Raw genomic sequence first — 14171 nt, 5'->3', positions numbered from 1 at the left:
CTCAATAAGTATGCTTATACTCTTGGGGTAGGCCCACATGTGTTGTTTGGCTCCCCTCCTATTTTCTTGGATGTAAGCATTCCAAATGAGAAATAAAATCCCTATCTTCCTCTAAAAAATGAAAAATAGGGATTTTTAAAATTATATTTACTTTTTATTAATATTAAAAATTATGACTCTATTTGTAAAATTATATAAATAGACCCTTGTCGCCTAATTAATGGGCGAGAAGGCTTAATCGCCAAACAAATGGGTGACTTTTCCAAATATCACCTTTTTATTGAGCGATAATTGCAAAAATCACGAAAATAATGAGTTATTTCCCTCATCCTTTAAAAATCATTGCAATAGTTAAAAAAATCTTAAAAAATTGTAGGTGTATAGTATGATACCTTCAAGTTCTCCACAAAATATCAGTCCAAATAATGGCTTGTATAACAAGAAAAAAGACAAATTTATGCTTCCCTGAAATTTGTCATTTTTTGTTTTCATTGTACAATTCATTGTTTGAGCTGAAATTTTATGGAGAACTTGAATATAGTATATTATACCCTACCAAATTGTTTCAGAGTTTGTTGTGACTATTTGGATGGTGTGTTTGAAGATCTGAGAAAAAAAGGCAATAGTTTCCTTTTTTTTTTGCACAAATCACCCAATAAACGGACATTTTTTCCTGTCGCGCCATGTTTAGACAACAGGGGTCAAACAGATGCCTAATAATAATAATAATAATAATAATAATAATAATAATAATAATAATAATAATATATTCTAAAAAACTGAAAAGTAGTATCCGCTTCCTGCCGCCGACTAGGCCTGCCGGCTCCCCGCTTCGGCCCCCACCTGCTCGTCCGCTCCTTGCAACCAGCCTGCCCCCATCCATCGGCTTTGTCCACGGTGTTAGTCAGAGACTCAGAGTTGTCCTCGTCAGTGACCATTGGTGCTGGACGTCACGCTCGCCACACCAAGTCTCAAGCGGAAGCATTTGAAATTCAAGTTGAGATTTCGAGTCCGACTTGAAAGTTTTGAATCAAAAGTTGTACTCGAAAGTATTCCCAGAATTCCAATCCAATGAACTTTGCTGCGTTTAATTTCTCTACGGTTTATGCAGTTTTGACATCAACGTATTGAATCTACTAGCACGCCGTGGAGACGCAACGTTTTCAGGGTGAAAACAACGTGCCGATCGGTACGTTTGCACGCGTATCCGCTGGTTTGTCACATGTAAAACCAAGACTAGACTTCAGCCTCTTGAGCCATATCCCCATCGATGGAGACATGTGCACTTCCCCTGATAGCCACATGGATCCCGACCCGTGTCGCTGCGCGATCGAGATCCCTACCCTTTGCCAAGAACACCTGCATCAGTAGCTGAATGAGCTAGCAAGGCTGGCAGGCCTGTGCTGCCTCTGTGATAGGTAGATTTCTAGTTATTACCAGAAGCTTACAAAATGCCGAGAGGCTACGAATATTTTCTCGTGGTCAGATCGTTGGCATGGCTAGGCTTGGCAGTTCCCCTGACACTCACCAAATTCCGAATCTAACACTACGTGAAAAAAAGTTTGTACCTCGTTTAGCTCATTTGTCTATGATAGAAGTTTTATTGAAATGGACAATTTTTACAGTGCAAAAGAGTCCGTCTGTGGATAGATAGATTTCTACAGACGGATGACATAAGGATCTGACTGTGATATGTATTTCATTCAAAATTAATATTGAGTATATATTTTGTTTCCTCCAGATTCAACATATTTTCAAGACAGATTTTAACATCATAAATTTCAACAATATTTGAATTAATACAAGTCTAATATTTAACATAAATACAATAATATTATCAAGTATGATATTTTTACATCACAAGCCAAATATTCAACACATGTATTATGTCATCTCCCGCTCACAAAGCTTTGGATGACTAGCCAATTCAACTCTAAGGTCAAAGAACCTACCACTCTTGTGAATGACTTCGTGCATGATAAACCAGCACATACCACATTGGACATTTTGGATATCTTCGTCTTTGAGCAAGGTGCGGGTACATTCGATCATCCATGTTTGAAATGAAAACACAACTAAAAGAGTTAAAACACTACTGACAACGAAAACAGAACCAAATAAAAATATGCAAGCGCAATAATGACTTACATCATCGGAACTTGTTGTGTACCTCCCGTTTACCCTAAGAAACTAACGAACATAGTATCAACAAAGAACGGTGTTAAAATCTTATTTGTGACACTTCAAATAAAAGTGCAACATATTCGTTAGTTCAATAAGACTCTTCGTCATAAGATATAAGCATTAGAGGTGTGTTATTACCGAAAAAGTGTGTACAGACTATCATCACTCTGGCTTAGCTATATCATGTATCGCACCTTTCAGTATGTACCACTTGTAGGCTCTATTCAAATGCCAATAAATAATTATCAATTCATAAATGATTTATAAGAATTTTATGTATGAGAATTTTTTTTACCTTTGTATAACATCGATGAGATCTTGGTAGGATGATTATGGGAGATCGACTGAGTCAAGGATCATGAGTCTACTCGATTTCGGCATCAATATTATACAAATAAAATAGTCGCTACATAAATACTTATATTAGATTCTTGATCGACTAATTAAGTATGTTATCTTGGTAGATCTGTATCACCACGCAGGCTGATTTTCTAACATATGGCAACGTTATAACATTTATGGATTTGCTTATTTAAAGGTATGTTTGAAACACAATCTGCACACTGAACACAAGCTTGTAAATGTGTTGAATATTTTTCTACACGATGAGATTTTTTCCCCCAAATATCTTTCTGAATTCGCGACTCATTTGTTGCACATGGTGTTCTGAATCGCTACAGCATTTGTAGTTGCATGTTGCACCCGGAGCATCGATGGATTGCCTTTCATCGGACTTGTGGACTTCTCACCCGTTGATATTTGCTTCTGACGACTGAAACGAACAGATCAAGGGCGTCATCGTGATGAACGGGACCTCTCTAAGCAATCACCGTAGGAGACTAACGAGACAGCGACTGTGATCAATTAGGACGTGTTTGGATGCTGCACGCGCGGAGCAGCACGCCGGCCTAGCTCCGCGCGTGCAGCTCTGGCCGTTTGGTTGCCTGCATCTTCACTCGAGCCTGTATCCGTCTGTGCACCTGCACCTCCCCAGCCTGGCCGGTGGGAAACGTCGGAATGGCCATTTCTCCCGGGCCAGGCCAGTCACATGCAGCAGATTAGCGTTAACAATGGATAATTAGCAAATATTAGCTCATATTAGTATATTTTAAATTAGATTAAATTTTAATATGATAAATTAAGTACTATATAGTGTATTTATGTAAAATAAATATCATGTTAACACTTGTTTTTTTATTTCAATTTTATACAACGTATACTCATGCGGGCAACCAAATACAATCTCTTCTCAGTCAGGCTGAGCACATGCAGCCAACCAAACAGACTCTACTGCATCTCTCCAGCCTGTCTCAACTCAGCCTGTATGACTCATACGAGTCAGACTGAGGACATACAGGCAACCAAACAGACCCTTAATGATGACAGTCACTGCTACTAGAGAAGGACAAGAGAACCTCTGTCCAGCCACGGTTTCCGTTTTCAGAAGCTATGGTATCTCGTCTCTGTTGCCGACATGGTGATGGCTTCGACGTGCAAACCTCTCATCGCCCCGTTTTCATTCTGGATCAGAAGCTGTAAATTTCGTGACCGACGCCCGTGCTAGAACGTTGAAAGAGGAGTTAAAAAATAATAATCCTCGGTTCGATGAAAGGAAGCACTAAGGAACGGTACAAACAAAGAATCACTCTATGGAATTGGTGTATATCCAATTTACATTGAGAAAAGATAATACTACTATTTAACACAGAAATAAAAGCATGTGTTGTGCTTGCCGGCTGCCTACTCGATGCAACGTTATTAAACTACACAATGCTTTTTAATCTATTAATCTAATAAGAATTTTGAAAATTTTCAATGTTTTTTATTATAAAATTTAGTTATTGATTAATTGGATTTTACATGGACTTTTTATTTTGGTATTTGATTTTTCTTAATAATTTTATTTTTTTCTAAAACTATATTTGATATGGATCCTTCTTTGTTCTATTGCAACCCCAATTTCAATTATTATTAGTTTTATTTTATTTTGAATCTTTATTTAGATATTTTGCTTCTCAAACCGTATGAAAATTGAATTGTTAATTTTTTATAATTTTAATTTTGAATTTAACTATTTATTAATTTTATTTGGTGTATACTATTTGATTTAATCTAGATCGTTAGATGTTCGTAACAATGAGTAGTCTCAATCTTTTTCTTTTTTTGATTAATGTGGTAATTTTGTGACCTTAGAGCGAACATGGTCACTACTTTTAACACTCAAATAATAATATAACTACTAAGATGGTCTACGCTAATAGCGTTGCTAGCCTTGCTGTAATATTTTGTGACAATAATCTTTGATTAAAAATTTGTCTCTTTAGCTTTTTATGAGGTTAGTGTTATTTAGTTACAAAACGTATAAAGTTAGAAGAAGAGATAAAAATTATGTTAATGAAAGAGAAAACTATTTATGCTCCAAACTTATACCCAAATCGTATACATGTATTGGTTCGATTCATATACATTTTGATCAGCTACAAAAATTGGCCGTTAGGAGTAGGCAGCCCAACCAAAATCAGAATAGGTTTGACTTATCCGCGTATTGTGTCATGCATGTTATTTGCCTGATGCAACGGCCTTAAACTACACAATGCTTCTTAATATACTATCTTAGTAAGAATTTTGTTTTTTTTAATTTTTTTCATTATGAATTTTAGCTATTGATTAATTGTATTTTACACGGACTCTTTATTTTAGGTATTTGATTTTTATAATAATTTAATTTTTTTCTAAGACTATTTGATATGGATCCTTCTTTTTTCTATTCTAACCTAAATTTCAATTATTATTACCTTTTATTTTATTTGGACTTTTTATTTAGATATTTTGCTTCCCAAACTGTATGAAAATCGAACTACTAATTTTCTAAACAAATAATTTTGAATCTAGCTATTTATTAATCGTATTTGATATGGACTATTTGCTTAATCTAGACCATTAGATGTACATAACAATGAGTACTCTAGATCCTTTCTTTTTTGTGATTAACTTGGTAATTTTATGACCTTAAGAGCGAATATGGTAGCTTCTTTTAACACTCAAATAATAATATAACTAGCAAAGTGGCCCGCTCAAATAGCGCGACTAGAATCGCTAGAACTGAGTGGTGAGCCCGAGCTGCTGGAGTGATGGTTGGTGGCCTCTGAGTCGTAATCGACCGACTCCCCTATGGCGCGGCGACATCACCCACCATCTGTCATCTATCTAGACCATACCCTTGTTCTTGTATAGTGTCGTGCAAGCGGCACCATGTGCTCATCGAAAGTTAGTCTGATCATCTATCCAGACCATGCCCTTGTTCTTGTATAGCGTTGTGCAAGCGGCACCATGTGCTCATCACAAGTTAGTCTAATGCCTTGTTCACCAGTGTTGGGTCCCTGATGCAAAACTGGAACTCCCAAGCCACGGCTCCGATAGCCGTCGAGTAGGTGGAGGTGTGCCACCAGGTTGTGGTAGCACACTAGGCGGACCGTGTCCTTGAGGAACGGTGACACCTTTGTGGTTTAGCACTGGCTCCATGCCTAGGTACATATACACAAACCCAGTCCAAGCTTATGGATCACCTACAACACCGGCTTTAGTTGGGAATGTCTTCTTGTCTAACATGTCAAATGCACCAGGCATCTTGGGTATGGTTTCATGCATGTTCATTATATGAAGTGTGCACAAGCCCACACATAGGCCTAGGTAGGAAAACACGCACAATGGTGACTTCTTACCGTTGGATGACACATTCATGCTTGTTTTTGCGATGTTGAACTCATGCGAGTGGTAGTTACGCTCAATTGCTCACCTCATCGGATTCTTGCTCTTGTTGTGGTACTGGTACAACTCCACCAGATTCCACACCTCAGTGAGCACCTGCTCTCTTGCCGAGTACCAGCACCAGCGGCACTCCACATCCTTTGTCTGTGTACGACTCCATGAACCCACATCTCCACCTTCATGCTGTCACCTTCTTGCCATTGGAACTCATCTGTGTGATGTCAAATGCGCTGAACATGGCAAGCACGTAGGCCAAGTATCAACCCATGACCATCACTCACTCACACTCACCCCTACAGCTCATCGCCTCTGCCATTGTACAACTCCACCAGCTTTTGCACCTCAGTGAGCACCTGCTCCCGCGCCAAGTACCGGAACTAGTGGCACTCCACATCCATGCCTATTTACAACTATGTGAACCTCGTATCCACATTCACATTGGGCTTCAGGTACAGGATCCCTAGCTGGCTTGGCAGCTTCTTGGTCACTGTTAGGTCGGCCACCTGGTCCAGACAGGTCACCATGCAACGCCATGAGACGACTATGTCTCGATGGTGCATGCATGCCATCTCCTTGTTGATGGACACAACCATGAAGCCAGTGAAGGTGGTCATCTCACTCCACAACTTGGCATCGGTGGACGTGTGCTTCCGGTTGCTGAATTTGAGGTGCTTTACAGGAGACTATGTCAATTCGGTTGGACGGCCTCAAGTATTGTCATCCTTGTAGAGTTGTAGTTAAGAAGGAAGTTTAGAACACCATGTCAAGTATATGATCAAGTGTGCTGATGTAATCACGATTAACTAATTTAGAATTTTATCATCCATATCAAATTCTCGTGTTGTCTAGTGAAGAGTTTCCATGGCTAAATTTATGCTCCCGCACCGCCAAGCATTGATCTCTTTTTTTCTTTCGCTCATACTAGGCGGCGAGCAACATCGCTGTTGCTGTATGCCAGTACATAGGAGCCCTCGTAATCAAGGGTCGTTGGCCATAGCCCTACGTATTTGCTGACCCAAGCGGTTTTTACCAAATTGGCGTTGTGTGGCTCGACGTGCACCATGGCATAAGCTCTCGCTCCAAATTGAACCATCTATTAGCATAGAGTACATACATGAATGCATTACTGCTCTTCTCCAAATTGAAGGATCTAGCATGCCCGCTCCCTATGCTTGAGCTCACACCATCTTGGCAGCCGTTTATGGGCAGGTCGTCACTACATGCGCGTCCGTGCGCCGGAGATGGACGCCGTGAGTGCTTTTGCACTATCGCTGCCACCGAGATGCTGACCACCATGTCGTTGCACTGAGCATGCGTCCACACCAACTTTGTGCCTAGCAGCCCGCCTAAGCTGATTAGTGAAAGAAAATTGTAGGTCTCGGCATCTTATGTAGCCGCTGAATCATGTTTGGCTTATCTTTTGTCAGTACCGTCAAAAAATATAGATAGATAGACGAAACATGGACTCTTGTTTAGTATTTTGCTTTTCAATCTATATGGAAATTGAACGGCTAATCTTCCATATCTTTAATTCCAAAATTACCTATTTATTAATCATATTTGATATTGATTCTTTGGTTAAATCTAGACCATTTGATGTCATAATAATAAGTTGTCTAGATCATTTTCTTTTTTTTAGATTAAAGTGGTAATTTCGTGGCTTTAAGAGTGAACGTGGTAGTTTTCCCCCTCAAATATTAAGATAATATATAGATTCGAGACAAACTTCCCTTTACGTATCCTTCTCTTCAAGAAAAATGTAAATTACTGCAGGATAATGAACATAGGCAGTGATGGAAAAAAAATTCTTTTAGAGTAACCTAAATTAAAGAGGATTTTTTCTTACCTAATCTTTTTGTACTTGTCCTGCCGTTGATTAGATGAATGTCAATATATGATCATATGCAACTCAATTCTCTATGGCAAAACCAAGTTATTGTGTGGTCTTGTAAGGCTCAAACAATGGGTACTCAATCTCACAATTGACCTTTCTTAGGAGGGCAATTGCTTTGTGTAGTGATCTTAAATATTAGAAGTTAGAACCCACATATTCTGCGTTGCGGTGTTCCTATTCCCTCAATAGCGATAGGATGGCGCGTCATACATGTCCGGAGCTGCTCCATCTGCTCCTCCTCCTCCTCCCCTTCCGTGTTGCCATCGCCTACACTTTATCCCTCTCCTCGCATTGATTCACCATGGCCACATCAGACTTTATCCATGATCGATCGATGCTAGCTGATCTTTCATGATAGATGCTTCCATGATCTTCATCTTGTACAACATTGATGTTGCTAGCACCTACCAACTATTGTTGTGCATGTGCACTTGCTTGCGGCAGTCGATCTATCTGCTTGTTCGCCTGTTGCTACACGCTCGACGGCGTGTTTCTGCTCACATCATGGTTTCACATCATGCCTATCCTCTGCAGGGCACCCAAGGACACGACTTGTGATGCTATCCGGTAGGAGAACACGTTATGGGAGAGGTAGATGCGATATGATCGAGTTATCTTTGCATGGAGGGTGTTGATCCTTTTTGTTTTATGGCATCGATTGTTTTTAACATTTACTATGATAATATAGATAGATAGATGGAATATGGACTCTTTATTTAGATATTTTGTTTTTCAATCTGTATGGAAATTGAACTGCTAATCTTTCATATATTTTAATCTTTTAATTCTGAAATTACCTAATTATTAATCGTATTTGATAGAGACTTTTTGGATAAATCTGAACCGTTAGATGTTCATAACAATAAGTGATATATAACTTTTTCTTTTTTCTGATTAACGTAGTAATTTTTTGACTTTAACGAACATGAAAGCTTATTTTGTATTTAAATATTAAAATAATAGATAGATAGATTTAAACATCTAGAACTAGCGCAGGTGCCCTCGCACCATTCGCGAGCTCCTCTGCTGTCAAGGGCGAGAAAAGATCTCCGATCGATTAGTTGACCTAACGGCCCCCTATTGCCGCAATATTAATTATCATGAATCGGAGCCATCACGATTCCGATCGACAGCAACACGCACGGGCCCGGCGGCCGTGGAGAAGCCAGCCAGCCGCCATCAATCAAGCCGTAGGGGGCCTCGCGTGACGTGACAAAGAGTTTGCTCCTGCTCGTATCATAAGCGGCCGCGGCGTGGAGACAAGGCACGAGAACCGAACCGGTGACATGGGCGCTGCGTGCACTTGTGCAATCCTAAGATGTGTGTGGTCGCGATGATGGAACCGTGGGAGTGATCGATCACCGGTCGGGTTTAGCTTCGTGCCGTGCGTGATGGTTGGGATGTGCTAATCATGGGCCAATGATAGCAGCATGATAATGCGTAGCCTCCTGAAGCAACACCCGAATCAAGGTCTAAATGCTAGATTAGATAGGAGTAGCATGGCTACTAGTACCATAATAACAAGTCAAACTTTTAGGTACGTTCAGGATGAGATCACACTAGCCCCTTTTCACAAACAACTACTCAATTGAGCCTAACTAACTATAGAGTAGATAGCTAGCAGAGGTAGGTATCTATCCCATCCATAGCTTGATGTTAACTCGGGAAATATTGCGCCAAATCATGGATACTGCAATGCTAATTATACCCTCAAATCGCCTGATAATCTACAAGCACGCTAACAAATGGAACGCAGCCCGATGCCACAATCGATGAATCTCACAGGTTTAATTACAGTACTTCTATACTGATCTCCATTGACGAGGTGCGTAGAGCTTGATTAGTAGCCCCAGAGCTGCTCGTGGTCAAATCTTTGGCCGGAGGAGGAAGAGATCTCGGGGTTCACGTCGGAGGTGAGGCCGGTGTCCTGCGACGCGCTCAGCCTCCCCCGCTCGCCCTTGCACGGCGCCGGCTGCCGTTGCCTGCCCGCGTCGCCGTACCCGTTGCTCTCCAGGAGTTGCACCAGGCTCATGCCGTGGTGCAGCTGCCCGTACTGCGCGAAGCTGGTCAGGAACGGGGATGAGGAGGCGAGGCTGAGATGGTTCGTGCCACCGACGCCACCAGCTGCGCCGGCGACTTGTGCCGCCGACTGGTTGAAGAACTGGCCCCCCAGCGCGTTGGAGAAGCAGGCCACGTGTGCCGCCGCGGGGTTGACGGCCACGGCGCCGGACATGTCCATCAGCGGACTGAGGTGAGAGATGACTATGTCGTCCATCATGGCCATCTCCCCGGCGCCTTCCTTGGCCGTTGCTGGTACCACTCCTGCGAGGCTCTTCTTGAACACCCTGCACAGCACCCACTCGTTCTGCCAAGGTGGTGCAAAAACACGGCCCAAATTAAGAGAGGAAAAATCTATCAGACGTGATCGATCGACCGGTGCAAATTATTCACATACGCATGCTATATAAAAAAAAAATCCAACCTTGGATGCGGCCTTAGGGACACCGTGGAGGCGGTATTCGTGCATGACCCAGCCAGACTTTTCGCCTTTGGGCGCCCTCCCCGTATAGAAGACGAGCGTCTTCTTGGAGCCGACGAGGGTCTTGCCCCTAAAGATGCCCTTGTCCTTGCCCGTGGCCTTCCAATACCCGGCCTCCGTGGCCCTGTTCGTCCTCAGACCCGTCGGGTACTTCCGGTCCTTGAGACAGAAGAAGTACCACTCCTTCTCCCCCATCTTTGCCAGCGCTGCGCGTGTTCACAACGACATGGACCATGTTTATGCTTTGGTCCGTGAAAAAAAACGTGTGTGCTGTGCATGTAGATATGGATGTGGTGGCGGGTGCTTACATGGCAGGTCCCAGGGCTCGCACTTGTTGAGGTCGGCCACGGCGACGGCGACGGCGGCGAAGTGGGCGTCGGCGACCTTGCTGGCGAGGTAGTGCGTGATGAGCTCCTCGTCCGTCGGGTGGAAGCGGAAGCCCGGGGGCAGGTCCATGGGCTGGTGCAAGTCCTGCTCCATTGGCTACTCCTGTCCGCTATGCAGCAGCAGAGCTGGCTGGCGTCTCTGCTGTTGTGCAAAGCACAACGGCTGTCCTGAAACATTTGTACAAGGAGGATTCGCATAAAATAGGACTGCAGATCATTCAATTCAGAGACGAGGTAGCAACACAAAGTACTAGTACTAGTACTCGTTAATCATCCATTACATGACATCTCGGGAATCAAACCAATCAGCAAAGCTTAAAAAAATGGATGAAAAAGTACATGGAAAGACAAGCAGAAAGAACAAACATACGAAATTCAATAGCGCCGTCCTTCCTTTCGAAAAAAAGAAATTCAATAGGTGCAACACGAAGTATTCATCAGGTGAGATAGAACATTGAGGAAGCTCTTCAGGGAAAACAAAAAACAAAAAGAAACATACTGAAGAGAGAGGAGGAGAGAGAGAAGGGAGAACTGGCAACAAGCTGATTACCTGTTAGTGCAGGGCGACAGGGGAAGTGATCAGGGGGGGGGGGGGGGGATAATGTGAGAGGGAGGTGGTGGCCAGGTTTAAATACTGAGACGGTACTGCGTCTTTCTACTAGTAGAAAGGAACGTGGTGCGAAGGAACTCCCATGGAGATGACTAGATGAGAGTGCATGCCAATTGGGGCAGAGGTGGCTCTACTTCCACAGCTGTTGTTTCATTAACCAAATTAACTTGCTCCTTCGCAGTTACAGGGTTCGTTGCTTTAGATAGAATAGAATCATATGTGATTATGTAACTATGAGATATGTAAAGATAGATTTCTTTAGAGATAGATTTTATAAATCAATTTTATAATCTGTCATAGCCTTGTTGCTCGACTATATATTAATATGAAGGACGGCACATACGAAGTGCACGTTTTTTTTTATCTAATCTCATATGGTAATCAGAGCCATCTCCTCCAATCGCATCTAGGTTTTTTTGGCGATGTCATCTTCCTCGACCTCCTCTCTGGGTGCGTGGCCCTCGACCACCCTGTCTCAGAGAAACTCGACCGGGACAACTTTCTGGTGTGGAAGGCCTAGGTTATGCCGGCGGTGCGAGGAGCACGGCTGACCGGTTATCTGGATGGCTCCAAGGTGACGCAGCCAGAGAAGCTTACCGTCTCAAAGGCGGGCAAAGGAACTGGGGAGGAAGTTGACAACCCTGCCTATGCGATGTGGATCGCCCAAGACTAGCAGGTGCTTGGGTACCTTCTCTCGACCTTGTCGCGGGAAGTGTTCGTGCAAGTGGCATAACTGGAAATCGCCGCTAACGTGTGGAAAGGAATTGGTGAGATGTATTCATCATAGTCCAAGTCGATGATCGTCCACATCCGCACACAGCTCTCAAGGGAGTAGTAGGGCGACATGATGGCAACCACCTACTTCACCAAGTGAAGAGTCTTGCCGATGAGATGGCGGTGGCCTTGGAGAAGCTCAATGATGATGATGTTGTGTCCTACATCCTTGCAGGACTAGATTCAGACTACACCCCTTCATCTCCTCAATCACTAGCAAGGATGAGATTTTCTAGAGTGTGCGCAGTTCCTTGTGTATGAAGCTCGACTCAATATGCAGGCTGATGGGCATCAGTACCATCCATCGGTCAATGCTATAGTGCGCGGTGGTCGTGGTCACAGTGACTGGGGTGGTCGTGGTGATACAAGAGGACAAGGTGCACGTTGACGCGATGACGGAAAGATTGTGTTGGAAGCGCTTTGATTGGTATTTCTCCGGTGAAGACAGTTCCGTTCTTAAATTAGCACAATCAGCCATGATGTCATATGGACTCGACACCAATTGGTACATGGTGAAAAGATCGGTGACGTCCTAAGAGGGGGGGGGGTGAATTATGACGTCTAAAACTAATCACCTTCAAAAACTTCATAAGATAAACCTATATCAATTTCTATCTAAATGTGCTTTAAGTTCATCTAGTGTGTCTACTCTACCGTTCAAAAGGTTTATGACATATAGCCAATCCTAGCAAACTACTCTAGGAATGTAAACATGCAAAGGTAGATTGCAGGAATATAAATACAGAAACATAAAAATGGCAGAGAGAGCAAACTCAACACAATGGATTTTTATCCCGTAGTATCGATGGTATAAATATCACCCCTAGTCCATGTTAGAGCAACCACCTAGGTTATAGCTCCCGGACAGCACCCGATCACAACCCTTGAGCCACCTAGGCCTCAAGTAGGTTGAGCGACTAAGCCACCAAGGCAAGACCTCACCACAAGTCTCTATTCCGATCACTTGGTGTCATTTTTACTTCAGAGTTTGATCTACCAAGGCAAAGATCTTCGTGTCTCCGTACAAGAGTCTTGTTGCCGCTTCACAGTTAGAGGGTCACTAAGCATAAGCCACCAAGGCTCCTGGTGCTGACGAGTCAACGAGACTCCAATGTGCTAACGTACCACTTGGTACAATGTACGATCGCTCCTTGATCCTCTCTCTAGACAGCAACAACTCTCTATATGCCTATTAGCACTAATCACTCTCTAATATTTTGCTTAATTACCTTGGATGATCACCAATCACTCCCTAATATTTTGCTTAATTACCTTGGATGTCTTCTTAAGTGTCTATATGTTTTTATGAACTCCAGCACACTTAAATAACTGAGTGAGGGGGGAGGGTATTTATAGTCTCAAACTCGCGCACTAGTCGTTGCTCCAACGGTCACAAGCGACTGTGAACATTGGATGATCCAACGTTAATAATAGTACAAGCATTGAACAATCTAGTGTGTACAGTAGTAAAAAACTGGTCGTTAGAATCTCACTCAAACTCATTGTGAAAACCGGATATTTTGACATTAATTTGAACACCATCACCAGGCTATCCGATGTGTATACTTCAGCTGACTGAGTCAGTTCTTCTACACTATTTATTGTCCGACGTGTAGATCTTTAGGACACCGGACCATCCGGCATATACAACCACGCCAAATTAGTCGTTGAGACATTCTCCTAGAAAATGCTCTAGTGCAACCATCCGACATGTACACCTCCGAGCACTGGATCATCTAGTATGTAGATCTTCAGTCTTCAACAGTTCTCTAGAGACATGCTCTGGTGTGTATATCCTCTCTGAGCATCGGACCATCCGGTGTGTACAAATCTGTTGCACCAAAATATTTCTCCTAGAAAATGCTTCGATATGAACATCTTGTTGAGCACCGAATCATCTGGTGTAGTCTTTATTTTCTCCTCTAAGCTGAAAAATACTTTGGTGTGTATAACTTTCAGAGCATTGGACCATCCGGTGTTAACAAATTTTTCTGAACTCGTTCAATTCAAACTTTC

The 14171-nt window shown here is 42.6% G+C and overlaps 1 protein-coding gene and 1 pseudogene across 1 annotated transcript; one reads left to right on the top strand and one right to left on the bottom strand.

The window, feature by feature from the left end:
- Positions 1-9341: 9341 nt before the first annotated feature.
- Positions 9342-11315, bottom strand: LOC133924357 (NAC domain-containing protein 92-like). The gene is made up of 4 exons (XM_062369848.1): positions 11138-11315; positions 10694-10939; positions 10329-10591; positions 9342-10211 (listed from the first exon to the last, which is right to left on the bottom strand). The coding sequence occupies exons 2-4, from the start codon at positions 10863-10865 to the stop codon at positions 9687-9689; spliced, it is 960 nt and encodes a 319-aa protein (XP_062225832.1). The 5' UTR covers positions 10866-10939; positions 11138-11315; the 3' UTR covers positions 9342-9686.
- Positions 11316-12290: 975 nt separating this feature from the next.
- Positions 12291-12419, top strand: LOC133925682 (small nucleolar RNA Z247; annotated as a pseudogene).
- The last annotated feature ends 1752 nt before the right edge of the window (positions 12420-14171 follow it).

The sequence above is a fragment of the Phragmites australis genome, chromosome 7 (assembly GCF_958298935.1).
Source record: "Phragmites australis chromosome 7, lpPhrAust1.1, whole genome shotgun sequence".
Taxonomy (NCBI): domain Eukaryota; kingdom Viridiplantae; phylum Streptophyta; class Magnoliopsida; order Poales; family Poaceae; genus Phragmites; species Phragmites australis.
The sequence above is the reverse complement of the archived record's forward strand: the minus strand, read 5'-3'. Positions and strand labels throughout refer to the sequence as shown.

Bases quoted from the DNA above. Each gene is read 5' to 3' on its own strand.
- LOC133924357 (XM_062369848.1), bottom strand. From the start codon at position 10,865: ATGGAGCAGGACTTGCACCAGCCCATGGACCTGCCCCCGGGCTTCCGC. The intron at 10,592-10,693 runs GTAAGCACCCGC...GAACACGCGCAG, and splicing joins CGAGCCCTGGGACCTGCCAT to CGCTGGCAAAGATGGGGGAG. The intron at 10,212-10,328 runs GTTGGATTTTTT...CCACCTTGGCAG, and splicing joins TCCCTAAGGCCGCATCCAAG to AACGAGTGGGTGCTGTGCAG.